The 22,164-nt window shown below is 36.6% G+C and overlaps 1 protein-coding gene across 2 annotated transcripts in view; it reads right to left on the bottom strand.

The window, feature by feature from the left end:
- FAM174A (family with sequence similarity 174 member A) overlaps positions 1 to 22,164 on the bottom strand; it is a 51,694-nt gene that overhangs the window by 24,678 nt on the left and 4,852 nt on the right. For both annotated transcript variants that reach the window (XM_517852.7, XM_016953551.4), the window contains exon 2: positions 68 to 202. In XM_517852.7, coding sequence (XP_517852.2) covers positions 68 to 202 — 135 coding nt within the window. The remainder of the gene's footprint in view (positions 1 to 67; positions 203 to 22,164) is intronic.

Here is a 22,164-nt window from a genome sequence, read left to right as displayed (position 1 = left end):
ACTTCTTCAGTTTACTTGGCAAGGACTTGCTTCCTGATTCATGGAATTAAACTACTGGAATACTTACCTTCGAGGATGATTGGCATCAAACAATGTGTTGTCATCATCCTCATCATCTTGTTCTAAAGGTGTCAATTCCATATTTTCTATGTTAGTGTCCAAAACTCCATATCTCCTAGTCTTTCGGTTTCTTCTTCTCATCCTATCAAATAGAACAAATTAATGAAGAAAAATTATTTAATATGGCATAGTTTATATTTATTTGTAAAATAAATTATTATTCTGTTTCTGACATAGCAAACAATATCAGAATGGTTACATTTCAGATATGCAACAAATTTACCACCTAGGATTAAACTTCATGAAACAAAACCTACTCCTACATGTTTATATGCCATTGCCTGTTTCTTCTGTCTGACATACTCTCTTCTCTCTGTGTCAACTGATGGTGTTGACAAATAACTTTTAAGCCTTAATTCAGGTACCGTACTTTAAGCCTTAATTTTTAAAGGCTTACTTAGGTCAGGTACTTCTTTACTGAAACCTCCTGCTCCAGCCTTTTCCCCATGTCCTCCACGCTTTCTTACCACTGTTTAGATGCCCCTCTAAGAAACTGTATGTATATGCATATTCACAGACTAAACTGATAGCCCACAACTCTAGCTGCACACTAGAATTACCTGGGAGTATTTTTAAAAGTCCCATGTTTAGGCCATAACTGAATCAAAATGTACAGCAAAAAAGAACTAAATATGAATATTTTGTTGAGGTTCTAAATGTGATTCCAATGTTATATAAACCATTATCTGAGATCAGTGGTTCTTGCAGTGTGGTTCTCTGGATCAGCAGAATCACAGTCACCTAGGAAGTTACAAGAAATGCAAATCTTCATGGCTAGCCCAGACCTAGTGAATAACAAACTTTGAAGATGGGGCCCAGAAACCTGTCTTTTAACAAACATTTCTTATGCTTTTGATGCATATTCAAGTTTGAGAACCACTGGCTTAGAGAAATTCAAAAGATTCAAGGGTGCTTAACATTCATTATTAGCCATATGAATGAAATCTCAAGATTTAGAGTCCTACTTCCAGTTTGTGTCTCAAATAACTTGTTCTTTTCCATCAAATCATTTACCTTAATTTGCATTCCTATGTGATGATGTATATGTTTATGTGGGGTTTATTCATCTGTCTCTCCCACTAAGTTCTCTGAGGGCAGCAACCAAGACTGCTTTATTCACCACTACATAATCACTTTCTAGCACAGTGATGTATCAATTAAGATGTTCTTCAATTAATTGTTGAGGGTCTGCGTGACTTCTACCTTGGCGACCAAAACCATGACCCTGCAAGGAATGCCTAAGTCATCTCCAATGCAACAACTTCAACTCCACACACAGCAAAATGTGTTTCACAAGAGTGTCCACTGGAGTTTGAAAACAAATAGAAAATATTTCAGCAAGTTATCACAAATAAAATCAGTTTACATAAATTCTGATTTACTCTGTTTTACATATGTGGGATAAGAAATACTTGGGCTATAACATCAACTGTAAAGAGCAACATGAGACTCCTCAAACATGACAGTGAAGCTCCTGGAAAACAAACATACCTTCAACAAATAATTGAGTCTTATTAAGCATCAGGTATGATATTAGCACCTGGGTGTAAAGTGCCTGGTCTCAGTGTTAAAATTTACAAAATGTTACTAATTGTGAGCACAAACCAAGAAAATTTCCACCAGTCATTACCTATAGAGCTATCTATATACACGTCTAAAGTGATGGAACAGGAAACAGAGAGTTAAGCATAGCATTTAAAGTTACAAATGTAACCAATGAAAGGGTCAGTAAATATTAGTACTAGCAAAAATGAAGCAGTATGAAATACAAAGTACTCTTTCTTTCACAGTGAGAAATTAAGTATGTTTAGGTTGTTACATTAACAAGTATATGTGTGTGTATGTGTGCAAACACACCCACACACACCATGTAGACCAGAGGTCTAAACTTTCTCTATAAAAAATCCAGGCAAACAGGGTCTGGAGTGGACCTCCAGCACACTCCAATAGACCTGCAGCTGAGGGGCCTGACTGTTAGAAAGAAAGCTAACAAACAGAAAGGATATCCACACCAAAACCCCATCTGTACGTCACCATAATCAAAGACCAAAGGTAGATAAAACCACAAAGATGGGGAAAAAACAGAGCAGAAAAACTGGAAACTCTAAAAATCAGAGTGCCTCTCCTCCTCCAAAGGAAGCAGCTCCTCACCAGCAACGGAACAAAGCTGGAAGGAGAATGACTTTGACGAGTTGAGAGAAGAAGGCTTCAGACGATCAAACTACTCCGAGCTAAAGGAGGAAGTTCGAACCCATGGCAAAGAAGTTAAAAACCTTGAAAAAAAATTAGACAAATGGCTAACTAGAATAACCAATGCAAAGAAGTCCTCAAAGGACCTGATGAAGCTGAAAACCATGGCAAGAGAACTACATGACGAATGCACAAGCCTCAGTAGCCGATGCGATCAACCGGAAGAAAGGGTAGCAGTGATGGAAGATCAAATGAATGACATGAAGCGAGAAGAGAATTTTAGAGAAAAAAGAATAAAAAGAAACGAACAAAGCCTCCAAGAAATATGGGACTATGTGAAAAGACCAACTGTACGTCTGATTGGTGTACCTGAAAGTGATGGGGAGGATGGAACCAAGTTGGAAAATACTCTGCAGGATATTATCCAGGAGAACTTCCCTGGATAGGGAAGTTCTAGCAAGGCAGGCCAACATTCAAATTCAGGAAATACAGAGAACGCCACAAAGATACTACTCGAGAAGAGCAACTCCAAGACACATAATTGTCAGATTCACCAAAGTTGAAATGAAGGAAAAAATGTTAAGCACAGCCAGAGAAAACGGTCGGGTTACCCACAAAGGGAAGCCCATCAGACTAACAGCTGATCTCTTGGCAGAAACTCTACAAGCCAGAAGAGAGTGGGGGCCAATATTCAACATTCTTAAAGAAAAGAAATTTCAACCAGAATTTCATATCCAGCCAAACTAAGCTTCATAAGTGAAGGAGAAATAAAATACTTTACAGACAAGCAAATGCTGAGAGATTTTGTCACCATCAGGCCTGCCCTAAATGAGCTCCTGAAGGAAGCACTAAATATGGAAAGGAACAATTGGTACAGGCCCCTGCAAAAACATGCAAAACTGTAAAGACCCTCGAGGCTAGGAAGAAACTGCATCAACTAAGGAGCAGAATAACCAGCTAACATCATAATGACAGGATCAAATTCACACATCACAATATTAACCTTAAATGTAAATGGGCTAAATGCTCCAATTAAAAGACACAGACTGGCAAATTGGATAAAGAGTCAAGACCCATCAGTGTGCTGTATTCAGGAAACCCATCTCATATGCAGAGACACACGTAGGCTCAAAATAAAGGGATGGAGGAAGATCTACCAAGCAAATGGAAAACAAAAAAGGCAGGGGTTGCAATCCTAGTCTCTGATAAAACAGACTTTAAACCAACAAAGATCAAAAGAGACAAAGAAGGCCATTACATAATGGTAAAGGGATCAATTCAACAAGAAGAGCTAACTATCCTAAATATATATGAACCCAATATAGGAGCACCCAGATTCATAAAGGAAGTCCTTAGAGAACTACAAAGAGACTTAGACTCCCACACAATAATAATGGGAGACTTTAACACCCCACTGTCAACATTAGACAGATCAACGAGACAGAAAGTTAACAAGGATATCCAGGAACTGAACTCAGCTCTGCACCAGGCAGACCTAATAGACATCTACAGAACTCTCCACCCCAAATCAACAGAATATACATTCTTTTCAGCAGCACACCACACCTATTCCAAAACTGACCACATAGTTGGAAGTAAAGCACTCCTCAGCAAATGTAAAAGAACAGAAATTATAACAAACTGTATCTCAGGCCACAGAGCAATCAAACTAGAATTCAGGATTAAGAAACTCACTCAAAACCGCTCAACTACATGGAAACTGAACAACCTGCTCCTGAATGACTACTGGGTACATAACGAAATGAAGGCAGAAATAAAGATGTTCTTTGAAACCAACGAGAACAAACACACAACATACCAGAATCTCTGTGACACATTTAAAGCAGTGTGTAGAGGGAAATTTATAGCACTAAATGCCCACAAGAGAAAGCAGGAAAGATCTAAAATTGACACGCTAACATCACAATTAAAAGAACTAGAGAAGCAAGAGTAAACACATTCAAAAGCTAGCAGAAGGCAAGAAATAACTAAGATCAGAGCAGAACTGAAGGAAATAGAGACATAAAAAACCCTTCAAAAAAATCAATGAATCCAGGAGCTGGTTTTTTGAAAAGATCAACAAAATTGATAGACCGCTAGCAAGACTAATAAAGAAGAAAAGAGCGAAGAATCAAATAGACGCAATAAAAAATGATAAAGGGGATATGACCACCGATCCCACGGCAATACAAACTACCATCAGAAAATACTATAAACACCTCTACACAAATAAACTAGAAAATCTAGAAGAAATTGATAAATTCCTCGACACATACACCTTCCTAAGACTAAACCAGGAAGAAGTTGAATCTCTGAGTAGACCAATAACAGGCTCTGAAATTGAGGCAATAATTAATAGCCTATCAACCAAAAAAGAGTCCAGGACCAGATGGATTCACAGCCTAATTCTACCAGAGGTACAAGGAGGAGTTGGTACCATTCCTTCTGAAACTATTCCAATCAATAGAAAAAGAGGGAATCCTCCCTAAGTCATTTTATGAGGCCAGCATCATCCTGATACCAAAGCCTGGCAGAGACACAACCAAAAAAGAGAATTTTAGACCAATATCCCTGATGAACATCAATGCAAAAATCCTCAATAAAATACTGGCAAACCGAATCCAGCAGCACATCAAAAAGCTTATCCACCAAGATCAAGTGGGCTTCATCCCTGCAATGCAAGGCTGGTTCAACATATGCAAATCAATAAACTTAATCCAACATATAAACAGAACCAATGACAAAAAGCACATGATTATCTCAATAGATGCAGAAAAGGCCTTTGACAAAATTCAACAACCCTTCATGCTGAAAACTCTCAATAAATTAGGTATTGATGGGACGTTTCTCAAAATAATAAGAGTTATCTATGACAAACCCACAGCTGATATCATACTGAATGGGCAAAAACTGGAAGCATTCCCTTTGAAAACGGGCACAAGACAGGGATGCCCTCTCTCACCACTCCTATTCAACTTTCAACAGTGTTGGAAGTTCTGGTCAGGGCAATCAGGCAGGAGAAAGAAATAAAGGGTATTCAGTTAGGCAAAGAGGAAGTCAAATTGTCCCTGTTTGCAGATGACATGATTGTATATCTAGAAAACCCCATCATCTCAGCCCAAAGTCTCCTTAAGCTGATAGGCAACTTCAGCAAAGTCTCAGGAAACAAAATCAATGTGCAAAAATCACAAGCATTCTTCTACATCAATAACAGACAAACGGAGAGCCAAATCATGAGTGAACTTCCATTCACAATTGCTTCAAAGAGAATAAAATACCTAGGAATCTAACTTACAAGGGACGTGAAGGACCTCTTCAAGGAGAACTACAAACCACTGCTCAATGAAATAAAAGAGGATACAAACAAATGGAAGAACATTCCATGCTCATGGGTAGGAAGAACCAATATCGTGAAAATGGGCATACTGCCTAAGGTAATTTATAGATTCAATGCCATGCCCATCAAGCTACCAATGACTTTCTTCATAAAATTGGAAAAAACTACTTTAAAGTCCATATGGAACCAAAAAAGAGCCCACATCGCCAAGTCAATCCTAAGCCAAAAGAAGAAAGCTGGAGGCATCATGCTACCTGACTTCAAACTATACTACAAGGCTACAGTAACCAGAACAGCATGATACTGATACCAAAACAGAGATATAGACCAATGGAACAGAACAGAGCCCTCAGAAATAATGCCGCATATCTACAACCATCTGATCTTTGACAAACCTGACAAAAACAGGAAATGGGGAAAGGATCCCTATTTAATAAATGGTGCTGGGAAAACTGGCTAGCCATATGTAGAGAGCTGAAACTGGATCCCTTCCTTACACCTTATACAAAAATTAATTCGAGATGGATTAAAGACTTAAATGTTAGACCTAAAACCATAAAAACCCTAGAAGAAAACCTAGGCAATACCATTTAGGACATAGGCACGGACAAGGACTTCATGTCGAAAACACCAAAAGCAATGGCAACAAAAGCCAAAATTGACAAATGGGATCCAATTAAACTAAAGAGCTTCTGCACAGCAAAAGAAACTACCATCAGAGTGAACAGGCAACATACAGAATGGGAGAAAATTTTTGCAATCTACTCATCTGACAAAGGGCTAATATCCAGAATCCACAATGAACTCAAAAGAAAAAAACTCAAAGAAACCTCAAAGAAAAAAACAAACAACCCCATCAAAAAGTGGGCAAAGGATATGAACAGACACTTCTCAAAAGAAGACATTTATGCAGCCAACACACACACATGAAAAAATGCTCACCATCACTGGCCATCAGAGAAATGCAATAAAAACCACAATGAGATACCATCTCACACCAGTTAGAATGGAGATCATTAAAAAGTCAGGAAACAATAGCTGCTGGAGAGGATGTGGAGAAATAGGAACACTTTTACACTGTTGGTGGGACTGTAAACTAGTTCAACCGTTGTGGAAGTCAGTGTGGCAATTCCTCAGGGATCTAGAACTAGAAATACCATTTGACCCAGCAATCCCATTACTGGGTATATACCCAAAGGACTATAAAACATGCTGCTATAAAGACACACACACACGTATGTTTATTGCAACACTATTCACAATAGCAAAGACTTGGAATCAACCCAAATGTCCAACAATGATAGACTGGATTAAGAAAATGTGGTACATATACACCATGGAATACTATGCAGCCATAAAAAATGATGAGTTCATGTCCTTTGTAGGGACATGGATGAAGCTGGAAACCATCATTCTGAGCAAACTGTCGCAAGGACAAAAAACCAAACACCGCATGTTCTCACTCATAGCTGGGAATTGAACAATGAGAACACATGGACACAGGAAGGGGAACATCACACACCGGGGCCTGTTGTGGGGTGGGGGTAGGGGGGAGGGATAGCATTAGGAGATATACCTAATGTTAAATGACGAGTTAACGGGTACAGCACACCAACATGGCACATGTATACATATGTAACAAACCTGCACGTTGTGCACATGTACCCTAAAACTTAAAGTATAATTAAAAAAAAAGAAGCTACGCAACCCATCCAAAATTAAAAAAAAAATTAGATAGTATTTTATGCTCTGTAGGACACACTCTGCGACGTATTCATTTAAATTTTCATTTTGTTTACCACCCTTAAAAATATATAGATGGATGATTGATAGATAGATAGATAGACAGATAGATAAACCATTCTTAACTCTTAGGCCTTACAAAAACATCAGAAGAAGGAATTTGGCCTGTGGACCATACTTTGCTAACCTCTGATTTAGACTTATGAAAGTAATTAGCCAACAAAGAAAAGAAATAATAAATGTATTGTCTTTAGAAAGTAGAAATAGAAAAATAGTCCAGGCGTGGTGACTCACACCTGTAATCCCAACACTTTGGGAGGCTGAGGCGGGCGGATCATCAGGAGTTTGTGACCAGCCTGGCCAGCATGGTGAAATCCTGTCTCTAGTAAAAATACAAAAATTAACTAGGCATGGTGGTGTGCGCCTGTAATCCCAGCTACTCGGGAAGCTAAAGCAGGAGAATGGCTTGAACCTGGGAGGCAGAGGCTGCAGTGAGCTGAGATGAAGCCACTGCACTCCAGCCTGGGCGACAGAGTGAAGACTCTGTCTCAAAAAAAAAAAAAAAAGAAAAAAGATAGAAAAATAGAGGGAAGTTAGTTTACTATTGGTGCTTTTGAAACATATCATTTAATGATATCTGCATGCAATTGTTTGATTTTAAAAAGTGATTACATAAGAGTGAGTGAAACTACTTGGAAATATAAGTTAAGGATACTGAAAGTTATAATTTCTCTTTCCTTTTGTCAGTCTTTTGCTCAGTTTTTGAAACCATATGGATTCCAAACATTCTGACATTTTTAGTCAATGAAGTTAATGTCATGTGAAATTATTTTTGGAAATGAACTAGATTCTCCCGGGTCATATATATCAAATAGTCAATATGTTAACCTGTCATTGTTAGTCACAAGACATGTTGGCTAGTCTCAAAACAAACAAACAAAAATGATATGAATGTAGAGCTTAAGGACTTTAACATTCAGCTCATCTGATGTTCTTCTCTACATTCAAAGTCTTTAACGATTCCTAATCTTACAATGAGTGGTCAAACTAATTTGCCTAATAATACTATTTTCCCTATCTGTATATAGCCTAAACATTTGGCTGCATTGGTTTGAACATTTTATTCTTTATTCTATCCTTTAATTTACATGTGTATGTAAATACTATCTTCTAAAAATGAATCCAAACTCTTTAGAAACAGGAACCTATTTCATATATAAAAACAGAATATTGTTAGGCATCAAATAAATGGGTGACGCAGTTCAAATCTAAATGAATTTACTGTTTTAGTATATGTACTGACTCATCCAAGAATGAGTAAAAAATACTATATATTATTAAATAAAATTTAAACTAGAAGTGTAATTTCTCTAAAAATGTCTTTGCTCAGTCCAAAGTTACAGGCAGTGATAATTATGTGGTCATACAGCTACATGTCCACATAAAAACATCAACTATAATAAAACACACACGCTGTATTACTATATGGGGTGATTCATCTCAAGGAAGAAAAAAAGCAATTTCAAAGCTTTCAAATAACTTGGGTGATTCAACAAACACTACTGAAAATACTAACAAACATTAAGCATAAAATAAAATACACATTAAAACACACCAAAATTTTAAGTAAAAAGGCTACTTTGTCTTTTAATATGCATTGTGTATTATTTTTAAACAAAAGAAAAAGCAGAGCTTTAATATCTGTGCAATTTTAATAGCCACAGTTCTTTTCTTACAAATGAATATCATTAGGCTCATGACACCCAAACTCATCTATATGTGTGTTGACAATTACATATATATTATACACACACATGTAGATATAGACAAAGTTATGCACTTTTCTACTAGACATAGTAAATGCATTTGGAAATATAGAAACAAATTTTGCCAGCTTCTAATGAAAATAAAAATAGAGACCTTATCTACAAATTTGTACAGAGGAAAGTATGGAAGCCTAAGCAGGCAAAAGAAAAAAAGCTATATGGTTATTCATATAGAATTATATTCACTCATCACCTGGTATGCACAGATAAATGATCCTGGTCAGATGCTTTCTAGGTATTCAAGTTAATATTCAAATAGCTGCCTTAGTATAGATGCAGATTCCTTAATGTTCCAATACACTCAGGTTGGTAAGAACTATTTCTCTTCCAATAACATGTATATAAGTTAGAGTATCAAAATAAAACTAAACCACTAAAGTAAGCTTGATAAAATTTTATGTAGAAATATATGATGCCACATAAAATAAATGCAACAGAATAAAATTCCATTTCATTTCACTGCTCTATGAAAGGGAGAACACCAATCAATGTAACTTGCTGTAGCTTGATATATGCACCTGATTTAAGTTTGCTGTAATTTGCTGTATCTACCTGATTTGATTTTTGCTCTTCTTTTTTTTTTTTTAACTAAGCATCTGTAGGGTAATATTATTCCTTAATTTCTTTTATAGCACATTCAAAGCTAGACTGAGGAATATATTATTTACTATACACACACATATACACACTCCCCCATGTGGTTAGACATAACAATGAAACAGTGAATAATAATCTATAACTAAAATAAAATTTTTTCTTGACTATTCTTAGAAAAAAGTAAACCAGTGACCAAGAATAAATGTGAAAATTTCTTTACTGCTGAAACATAAATGAATAAAAATTAGTGAACCACAATTGTAGTTGTCTATACTTTTCATCAGGAAGTCCAACCCAATTGAATATATGACACATAGTAAAAATTCTTTTGACCAGTCTGACATCATTCTCATCTTTATTCCCCATTTCCACAACCCAATCCATCAGTTGTCACTTCCACTTCTTCAAGAATCAGATACTAATAAGGGATGTGTCTGCATGTTACAGGTTGAACTGCGTCTTCCAAAAATTCATATGTTGAAGTCCTAATCCCCGGTACTGCAAAATGTGGCCTTATTTAGAAATAAGGTCTTTATAGAGGTAATCAAGTTAAAATGAGATCATTAACGTAGGCCCTCATCCAATGTGACTGATGTCCTTATAAACAGGGAAATTTTGGAGACAGACACGTACACAGGCAGAACGCCATGTGAACATGAAAACATCATCAAAAAGATCAAGAGAGGCCCAGAACAGATCCTTCCCTCACAGACCTTAGAAGGAACCAGCCCTGCCAGTATCTTGATTTTGGATTTCTAGCCTCCAGAACTGTGAGACAATAAATTTCTGTTGTTTAAGCCAGCCCACTTGTACTTTTTTGCAACAGCTCTAACAAATTAATATAGAATACAAGAGAATTGTTAGGGAAGGGCCTGTGAAGGATAAAGAGAGAGAGGAAAGGGAAAATAAGGAGATCTTACAAAGGGTAATAGAGATCTGACACCTGTGAAAGAGTGGAAAGGAAGGATGACCAGCTAGAAAGAGCTGTAGCTTGCAGTGCAGTTCTGGAAGAGTCTTCACCAGGCCAGTGGCATGCCTGTAAGCAAAGGTTGCCCATTAGCAGAGTTCCCTGTTAGTCAGGATGGCCAGGCTCTGCTCCACTCAGTCATCGGCTAGGGACAAGTTTAGGGGTTATTGTCCTGGCATGAATGCTGTGATGGACCCAAATCTGTGACAGCAGGAAGATGTCAAGCCACTTTGCTTCCTGTAGCAGGTTCTCTTGAATGGAGGTCTCCATGGCTGCCACAATCACAAGGTATTATTGATTGTACTTCCTAAAAATAATTTAAATTCATTTATATTGCTTACCATACCACTGCTATCCTATCATCTCTTCCTCTGCTGACTAAAATAGCTTCCTAATTCACTATCTCTGCCTACTCCGGCTATCCATTAACCTTCCCTTCATTCTCTAAAACCTTCAATGGTTTCCTATTACTCAACATTAAGTAATCAGTCTATAATATATGGCCTACAAAGATGAGCACAGAATGGCTCATATTTTCATTTTTAGCCTCATCTTGTTCTTTGCTCCACATTCCACTCCAGGTTCTGAACTCCAGCCGCACAGCCTTCTCTCAGTTCCTCATGATGGCCATGCTTTCTCTGCCATTGGCCTCACAGTCTTCTCTCACCTACCACAATACTGCTGTGTGAAGGCCTGCTCATCTTTCAGCTGTCAGCTTAAATATAACTTCCTCAGGAAACCCTTTTCTGTTCTACCTAACTAGGTCACAAACCTCTACTACTGGCTTCCACTGAAACTATATACATGTCCTTTAAAGTGCTTATGAAAAGTTCACTTGTATACTTATTTAAGTAACTATTTGTCATCCCTACCAGACATTTGATTCCATGAGAGCAGGAGCTGTATCTGTTCTTACTCACCACAGTAGCCACAGCACACAACTTCTGTCATAAAGTTGATGCCTGATAAATATTGCTAAACAAATTAATTGAGTAAAATATATAGATTGGCAATATATCTTCCATTTTCTCTGTATAAGAAAGATATCTAAATTTTTATATATAAATTATCACCCTTGGAATAAAACAAGCCTGAAAGAACATCATTTCCAGACACATACCACAACAAAATCTAAGGGAGCTAGCCAAATTTAAAATCGTAATATGGACCTCTGGAGGTAACAGCTTTCTGACTCAGGACAAAAAAATAAAGCATTGGAATATTTAAATATATTAAACATGTACTCACATCAGGAGCTCTAAGATTTCATTTAGGATGTTTTAGGCATGATCCAGGCAACTGTCATACTCTAACCCAACTAGAATCCCTAATATTTAGCTTGTATCCTATGCTGAGTTTTAATTTTGTCCTTTTGGTATGCAAATTTACCATATTCTAAAAACACAGTTTTCCTCATATACACTATGAATAATTGAAGTTTATCCTTTCAAAAGCCAAACTGGCTTTTTGTACTACTTTTAACTTCTCAGCATTCTATATGGAACCGTATTCAATGCTAAAGATATTCCTGCCATCCTATACAGAAGAAAATGAGATATTTTAAAAGTCTCTTTTTAACCTCTCAGGATCATTATAATTAGTGACCTTGATATAAACTCTCAGGAGCTATTAAAATGTATATGACTCCATGTTGAAGTTTGCAGATTATTGTAGTTTTGAATTCCTTTAGCATTTTTTCATATTTTTAAAAAAGCCCTATTAGCTTGACAGTTATCCAGCTCTGTCCCTACCACAATCTCGACCACGTGCATCCTTAACTAGAAAGTTCCTTCAACGAGGTATACTGCTACTGCTGAATTCTAATGAAGTGTTTACTGCTAACACCCAAAGGTCAAAAAAAAAAAAAAAATCAAAAGCGTGTTCATGTATATTCAGGACACTGCAACCTTGTTTTCCTTGATAGATACCTTTTCTCTCCCAACTCCTTGTAATTCAGTACATACTATCACTTCCTGTGATTATGTTTGTCTCCTGTTGAGGGCATGTTGGCAGACACCCCCAGGTAAAGTAAATCCTAAATCAACGTTATATAGTTTGGCTTTGAAGTATTCCATATGAAAGTATGTAACACATAGTTTCCTTGTCATATCTCCTCTTTGTCTTGACATGGATTTCTTTGTCTTTCCTTTTAGGACCTAAGGCTCAGGATGTGAGACGTGGTAATTCTTCTGACCTCCATTTCTAAAAGTTCAGCATGGATTTATTTCCCAATCAACCTTAAAGTTCTATCTACAGTTCCGTACCCCCAAGATTCATCCTTTGTAGCCTCTCACTGGTTCTATGACCAACCCTTTCAGAATTATCCTATAATCTCCTTTTATTCCCCTTACACTGACTCTATCTACAGCCCTGTCAGTTCTACCATCTTGCTGATTATAGCTTTAGCAGTTAGGTACCACAGAGGTATATACATAGATATATATACGTATATATAAATACAGAGAGAGATTTAAGTTATACATAATACAAATATACATATATTTATAATACATAACAATATTTGTATACATATTTAAAGCTATTTCATAAGTGAGAAAATTAAAGTATAAAAATGAAAATAGTGATAGTATTAATAGTTTATGAGACAGAGGTATTAAAAACATTATAGTAAAACTCCTCAGATAAATTGTAATTTGAATTCTAGATGTAAAAGCATGCGATTATGAAGAGCTGATGTTCTGTGCATGCACATATGCCAGGCATTAAGCTAAACAACTCATAAATATTATCTGATTCTCATAACAATCCTATAGCTTAAGTACCTTCATTTCATCCACAGAAAGGCACAAAGTAGAGAAAATTAAATGTGGGACAGTGAATGGTAGAGCTAAGATTCATACACGAGTAAGTTGACTACTGAGTCTGAGTTTTAAAATATTGAGACAAAATGTATTCCTAATGAATCTAAGTAATTTTAATGAAGGTCAAAAAATTAGGTGAAAACAGCCTGCTAATCTTCAAAACAACTATCTCACATTATACCAAACTAGATAATTGTTTTAGTTGAGCCATATTTTCTAGTTCATCCTTATGTAGTAATAATAATAATAATAACTTGGCAGCTACTTGCATTAACAAGTACAATTATGTTGTTTTGATTAGTTGTTCTGATGAATCTCTCTCTTAATTTTGATCACTGTAATAGAATCTGCTTTGTTTAGAGGCAACTTTCTTCTTCTGGCTTAACAGAACCATGATTTTGTTTAGAGAGCAATTGAGCCCAGCCCTAAGGAGTACATAATGGCCATAATAATTGATTCAAAACAATCATGAAAATATAGTTTTCCTTTTGCCAGCCATTGTCTAGGAGTAAGCAGATGAAGCAGTTCGGACAAATGAGATAGAAGGGGATGTCTCTGTTAGTGGGGTTTCCAGGAAAGATTTTTCTCCCTGATTAAAAAACAAAACAAAAGCATACAGAAGTCCTCCGTTCATAGTCCCTTCCCTCCTTCCTGCTTAAGATACTATTGAGTGAGAGCAGAATATTTAGAGCAGAGGTAGCCATCCTATAGAAAGGCAAGGGTGGAAAAATATGGAATTCTTAATAATCTCCCAAAGCCAGTGAACCAAACCTAGGCCTATTCATATACATGATAAGTAAAGGACAACAAAAAAATATTTCCTTGTGTTTAACTCACTTTTAATTGGATATTTTATTATTTATAGCTAAAAACCTCCTAAATGATAAGGACACTTAACATATTAGTTTCTCTGAGCCACACTGCTACTGTATATCATCTGGATGTATATACTCATAGTGATACCCTTTAAGAATCTTTCAGGCGGGTTCTATCAGCAATCCGTCCACTTTGAATAAACCAATCAAACGTTTTATCAGCAATTTTCAATCTAAAATAACATTGCCACCAAAAAGCTCACTAACTTTTCATAGCTTCATTTTATACTTGTTTTCTCAGCTTAGCACAGTTTTCCCATCTCCTTGTAGATCATCATATAATTTCCATCACATTCTCTCAGAGATTTGGTAGCCCAAATTGAAAAACATGACTGTTTTCAAACTGGGCTCTTCAGTGTCCTAGGTTTCTGTGGAGGTGTGGCCAATCAGTGCATTGTTGCTTTTAGTTAGTTTATATATTAGGATCCCACCATTAAAAATATGGAAATCTACATTGTTAAAACAATGTACAAGACATATCATGCAATCTGTCATGTCCACTGTCCCTAGTCCTCAGAAAAACTACTCCACTCATACTTTTTTTTATGAATGGACAGAAATGGTTAATCATGTTTTCTACCATGAAAAATCACTTATTCCCACTGAAAACTAATACAAGCCTGGGATGAGCACCTTTCTAAACTAGGACTGTCAATCCCTAGGCTAGATTGTGATGGATGATGTGGCCTAGCCTACAAAGATAAGATAAACCAATCAGAATATCAACTTTGGGAAGTCAATATGGAAGAAAATATGCACATATATATGCACACAGGAACATGAGGCAGTTTTAATGGGTGATAAAGACTAAAAGAGTCAAAATAACATTATATAGAATAAAGAGAATGACAAGTCATAGTAGATCACAAGAAAGCAAAAACTCAGAGAAGCCAGAAGCTATAGGATAGAAAAAAATATACACAGTACGCAGTGGACAGTGAGAAGAAAATAAGAACAGGTAATTAAAGAGTAGATGCATTTCGTTGACTGTTTATGGCAGCATCACTTTTTGAAGAATTGGGATAGTTTTGCAATGGGTATCAATGTGTATCTGGTATAGTGCATATAACTTATAAGATAGCACAGGGAGATAGTGCAGCTCAAGCTAATGGCAAAAGTATTTACTGTGTATTATTTCCAGGCTCAATAGAAATTTGTTTTACTATTTTGTAAGATGCAAATTCATACCAATGAAAGAGTAAAAATATAATCGATCAATTACTTCAAGAACTCACTGAATAATGTAGAAGAGATGGCAAAAGTAGAGTTCCAAATCTGAGTTCTTCAGGAGCTTGGGCACTCTTCCAGCAGCAATATGAGCTTTGGTCTATCACTTCATATGGTAGATATTATTAGTGTTCAGCAAATCTTGACCTCCCTCCCCCTGCCTCCCCACACATAGTACCTACTCACTTCCCATAGTAGGTTCATGACTAGGACTGGTCAATAAAACATGAACAGATGTAACTGTGCCTTTTCTAGGTTAAGGCATTTGAAAGCTCCTGTGCATTCTCTGGTGTCTCTCACCAAGCTCTGACAACTGTGAAGGACATATGTTGGCATGGGAAGACCAAACATTAAAGCCAGCTAAATTGCTGTTACCACATGGAGGACAACTGTGTTGGAGGATAGCCCAAATCTGCAGCTGAATTTTCTTAAAGGAAAAATAGAATTTTATTGTATTAAGTCATTTAGATTGAAGTTGTTTGTTCAACTGTAGCTTGTACTATACTGATTAAAATACGTAGCTTCTCATATCAGTTTCCTAATTTGAAAAATTATCTACTCACCTCAGAGTTGAGGCTGAAATAACACTTATCAAATAGTTTTATAAGGTTTTTTGTATACATCTATATAAATTTAGGGTGTCTATAGTATACATAATGACAGGAAAAATAATAGTTCCTTTAAACAATTATAAGTGATAACACAAGGTTATAATTATGTCATATGTTTTATTAACATGTAACATATATTAATAATGTGAATTTATCTTCTATAGATTTCAGTAATAAAAGAAAGTTAAAACTAAAACTATCATATTAACTAGAGGAATAAAGGCATGCATGGAAAATTACACATATACTCATATGTATGTAAATTAATTAGCACAGAAACATAGAGACAGTTTTATCTTTTGGATGTTTTGCTTTACTATTGAGATAACTGGTGAATACATAAAATTACAGTATAACTAAAGTCAAACCATAGTATATATTACCCCTTTTACATTACAAAAACATAATACAGTTTGGCTATACAGAAAGAATTGACATTACATGCCAACCAAAATCTCACAACAGTCAATATCTTCATGTTCTTCTATGAATTTTCAACTCTATACCACTTTCTTCTTCCAGAAAAAAAAAGGATTATTAAAGAATATAGCAATAAAAATCTCTTCAAAAACGCCAAGGAAAACCTGATTTCTTAAGAAAGTAACTTCAATTACTATAAGATTCTCAATTTATGATTTAAGTATTTCTCTAGATATGTTTTATATCATACTGAACAATGCAAATTACCAACATATCTTTCAACCCAATTTCAACATTTTACCATATTTCTCATATTTTAGAAAAGATCAAACCTAAGTAATTTTTTAAGTGTAGTCTTCACCAAAGATAAAATTAGAATCAAATGCAATAATATAGAAGAGAAATACTACAATGGGCACTGGAGATCATGACAAAAGAACTCAAGAACTTTGAAGAGTAGGAGTAGAGGTGATACTCAAGATATTTAGCTATTTAACAACTGGCAGGGCATAAGGACCATCTAGTCAGAATAGACGCTTGCTGTAGCAATGGGTCCAGAAACACCGGTAGAGTGTATTGGTAGATACCACCTGAGCATTGCTACCAGTTGATAGTAATGTTCAAATGCTATTGATTTTGTTTTCAGAAAAACTTTGCAATAACTAACCAGAAGCATCTCAATCTAGTTTCTCCATTTTGTCCCATATTCAACCTCTATCAATTACAGAGGAATGCATTTTCTGGTTGTACTCTAATACCCTGAGGACTGCAGTCATGTTAGATATACACTGGTGAATAATCTGCACATTATCTTGGGTAAATACATGCAAATATACACCTGTTAAAAAATTGACTTCTCTGCACAAGCATATATCATGAGGCTCCAGTATGGAATTGAAATGAGTTAAAATGACTACATTATTGCAGGATTGATGTTAACACCTCTCTCACACAGCTACCTCACATTTTTAATCTTCATTTACATGTTTTGATTTCACATACATTATTTCTTTTTTATTCTTTTCCTTTATCTTTCTCCTCTTTTTCCCCTCTCTCTCTCTCTCTCTCTCTCTCTCTCTCTCTCCAGGATCTCATCTGTTTCCAGGATGCAGGAGTACAAATGTAGGGGTACAAATGCAGGGGTATGACCTTGGCTTCATCTGTTTCCAGGATGCAGGGGTACGAATGCAGGGGTACGACCTTGACTTCCTGGACTCCAGTGATTCACTTCAGTTTCTTGAGTAGCTGGGGCCACAGGTCACCACAACTAGCTAATTTTTTCTTTTTTTCTTTTTAGTAGGGATGAAGTCTCACTATATTGCCCAGGCTGGTCTCAACCCCTGGATTAGAGCAGTTTGCCTGCCTCAGCATCCCAAAATGCTGGGATTACAGGCATAAGCCACCATGCCCAGCCTGATACATTATTTCTTATTTCCTTTTGATATTAATTCAGAAAATGTGAAAATCTACTATTTTCTAAATAAGGCATAAAAAGCAAACAGTGTAGAAAAGAAGACAGAAACAGAACCACCTATTATAGTCCCCTGGAAATAATGTCATAACACAGGTATTCTCAAAATGGTCTGGAATCACAGAGACTTCCCAGTAGAGTACATGTTCCATTTCATCTTCAAAGACAACCAGGAGTTAAACAAGAGAATAAAGAAAGCATGCAAAGAATTCCATCCTTGAAAAATGTACTTCCATAAAAATATAGTTCACTAGAGACTGGAAGACAAGATAAAATAAAAAATGGTGGCCGGTAGTCCCAGCTACTCGGGGAGGCTGAGGCAGGAGAATCGTCTGAATCCATGAGGTGGAGGTTGCAGTGAGCTAAGACTGTGCCACTCCCCTCCAGTCTGGGTGACAGAGGGAGACTCCATGTCAAAAAAACAAAAAAATCTGATTAAGGAGCTAATTAAATACTAAAGAGTATGAACATTTATCCCATGAAATGCCATAGAATTGTGCTGCCCAATAGAACTTTCTGCAGTGATGGACATATTCTGCATTGTTCTGTCCAATACAGTTGCCACTAACAACATGTGATTATTTAGCCCTTAAAATGTGGCTAGTTGGCGGGTGAAGTGGCTCACACCTGTAATCCCAGCACTTTAGGAGGCCAAGGCAGGCAGATCACTTGAGCTCAAGAGTTCGAGACCAGCTTGGGCAACATGGCAAAACCAAATTTCTATAAAAAATACAATAAATAGCTGGGTGTGGTGGCGTGCCCCTGTAGTCCCACCTACTTGGGAGGCTGAGGTGGGAGGATGGCTTGAGCCCGGGAGGCAGAGGTTGCAGTGAGCTGAGCCAGACCTTGTCTCTAAATAAATAAAAGAAATGCAGCTAGTGTATCTAATGGACTGGAATTTTACATTTTATTTTTCATTAACTTTGTTTGAGACAAGGTCTTGCTCTGTCATGAAAGGTGGAGTGCAGTAGTGTGATCATCACACACTACAGTCTTGATGTCCTAGGTTTGAGTGATCCTCCCACTTCAGCCTCCCAAACAGCTGGAACTTACAGGCCTGCACTGCTATACCCAGTATGTGTATATACATATATATTACACACACACATATATATACACACACACATATACCCCCTACACATATGTGTGTGAATATTATATATATACACACACACACACACATACACACACACATACACACACACACACACACACACACACACACATATATATAAATATAATAAGCAGGATCTCACTATATTGCCCAAGCTGGTCTCAAACTCCTGGACTCAAGAGATCCTCCCACCTTGGCCTCCCAAAGTGCTGGGATTACAAACGTAAGCTACTGTGCCCAGGTAACATAAGTTTTTAAATAGCCACCTGTACCTACTGGCTACCATATTGGACAGTGTAGCAATAAAGGATTATAAGCACACACATAGTATGATAGATTTACAGCTCAGAGGGAACACCATCTGTTCAGTGTTGAAGGTAAATTGAAAGAGAGACAGGTGAAGTGGAGAAAAGTTAGAAACAATAGCACAATAATCTAGTGATGTGAACCTAAACTAATGTAAGGTCAATTGAGCTCACAAAGCAGTAATATAGTCAAGAAATATTTAGCAATTGAAATTGGATGACTGTATGTGAATGGTAAGCAAAAGAGAGACATGGGATGACTTAGGTTTCTAGTTTGAGAAACTGTGTAGATGATGGTGTTATTCACCTTGTAAAGAGAGTGCAGCAAGATTTGTCCAGGGATAAAAATATTGTTTCAAGCTTAAACTTGAAAACAAGTCTGAATCATCTATCCCGTAAGAAGTTGGCTGGCTATACATGTCTGTAACTCAGAAAGTAATTAACAGCTTAGAGGTGGCCATTAAGGAAATGAATTTTGGATGGATCACCCAGGGAACATGGACAGTGAAAGCAGGGCCCAGAAAACACTGTCAGTTGGGAGGTGAGAGTCATTCTCTTCCACAAAAATTCAATCCATCTCGTTGTATTCTAGGAATCAGATTGGGCTTTTAGGGACCAAAGATGAGTAAGATAGAGGCCCTGCTCTCCAGACATTAGCTTGTAGAAGAGTCCTAATTAGGAAGAAGAGTTCATGGAATAAGAAATTCATGAAGAAGCTGGACATGAAATACTCAAGGAGGTAAGAAGAAAATCAGAAGAGATGTCTCAGAAGTCAAAGTAAGAACCAGTGCACTGAGTGCTACAGAAAAGGAGAAAATATCCATGAAACTGAGACAATGTGCTTATTAATCATCTTCTGCATGAGTAATTCTAGAGTGGTAGAATTAGAAGCCAGACTACAAAAAGCATAAGAGAGAATGAAAGGCATGGAAATGGGAACGTTTCAATGGAAAATCTCTCTCCTGTCCTATAACAAGAGCTTTATTTAGATTCCCTCCTTAATGTCTTCTTAGGTATCTTCCTTTCCCATATCTTCAGTATTTCCTTCTGTACTTGCTCTTTCCCCACTAATGGCATTTAAACAAGACTGGATAGTTCATTCTTAAATGGACCCCTTTCTACAGCTCTCATCCAATACTTCTCCCTGCCTGCACAGTTAAGAGTGAAATGAAATCTATCCAAGCAGAAAAGGTCAACTGAAAATAGATTCAGTTACAGGGCAAGTTTGTAAAAGATTTATGCTGATTAGAGATAAATATATAGTCTTCTACAAAAATATAATAGTTTTTGTTATGCTATTAAGTGGCTTTTCAGATGGCTTTGTCTAATAGGAATGATATTTAAGACCAGCCTTTTCCAAATAGCTTCATCTCTTGCTGCCACATTCCCAAAAGTTTAGTTTATTACCACAAAAAGCAGTGGTACTCCTTCACTAGATAAGCTCCTTGAACACAAATATGATGCCTTTATTCTCTTTGAAGCCCTAATATTCAGAAGTTGGAGAGATATAACAGTCATTCGAATTTATCAGAAACAGATTTGTGTGGGCTTAAAGGTGGCCCATATGATAACTTGTCAAACTACTTCTTTACATAGTCCACATTCAGCATTGTCCTACAAATCTCCTGAGCCAGGGTGTCATACAAGCAAATGGCTAGTGATGTGGTGAAGCAAAGATCTCCTCAGCTCTTGAGATCACTAGGCAGTGTCTAAGGTGGATAGTATCAGGGCAGGTAGTCTCATACATTTACCCCGTACAGATATCAATGTCTATATGTGGCATTACATGAGCAAGCATTGCTCTGGCCTCAACGCCCCCAACAAACTAGTACATCTCCACTTTTACCTCCCAGAACTGCACACATAACAAATATCACTTAAAAACAGAGCATTCTATTATCACTTCACTTATGATATGATAATCATATCAGGGATTATGATCCCTGACATATCAGTTATGTCATCATCTTGGTATTTTGGCACTTGACCACATAGCAAACTAACTTGACACTTTAAAATATTTTAGGTGTATGAGTAGACATTTTGTGAAGGGAAGTTTCACCTTTGCAAAAAAATATTCATTACTTGCGAACTCGTACTTGTTAAATACATTTCCAAGTTTCTGGGTCTCTTTATATAGAAAACATTTGATATACACTGACTAGCTAAATAAATAATGGCAAACCAGGACAATTCACACGTGTTAGGAAAACTCCACTTTCCAAGGAGATATGAACAATTATAATGGAAGTTCCATGAATGCAGGGACTTTCCTTGTGCACTACTAACCCTCATCACAGAGCTTAGTAATGGTACGGAATAGGTGGTAAATAATATTTACTGAATTAGTGACAGTCACTAAATACATAAATGGTTAAATAGTCAAAAGTACTCCTGGTTTTGCTTAAATTAAGTGATTTCTATGGATGTTTTATAATTTTGTAAATAGGGCTGGAACCACAAGACTTCTAGGAGAAAAAGAAAACAACTCATATTCTTAAGTAACCAGACAAAAGAGAAATGGTGATTAAACTCACAT

This window comes from Pan troglodytes, chromosome 4 (genome assembly GCF_028858775.2).
Source record: "Pan troglodytes isolate AG18354 chromosome 4, NHGRI_mPanTro3-v2.0_pri, whole genome shotgun sequence".
Classification (NCBI taxonomy): Eukaryota; Metazoa; Chordata; class Mammalia; order Primates; family Hominidae; genus Pan; species Pan troglodytes.
Note: the sequence above shows the minus strand (reverse complement) of the source record. Positions and strands in the feature narration are given on the sequence as shown.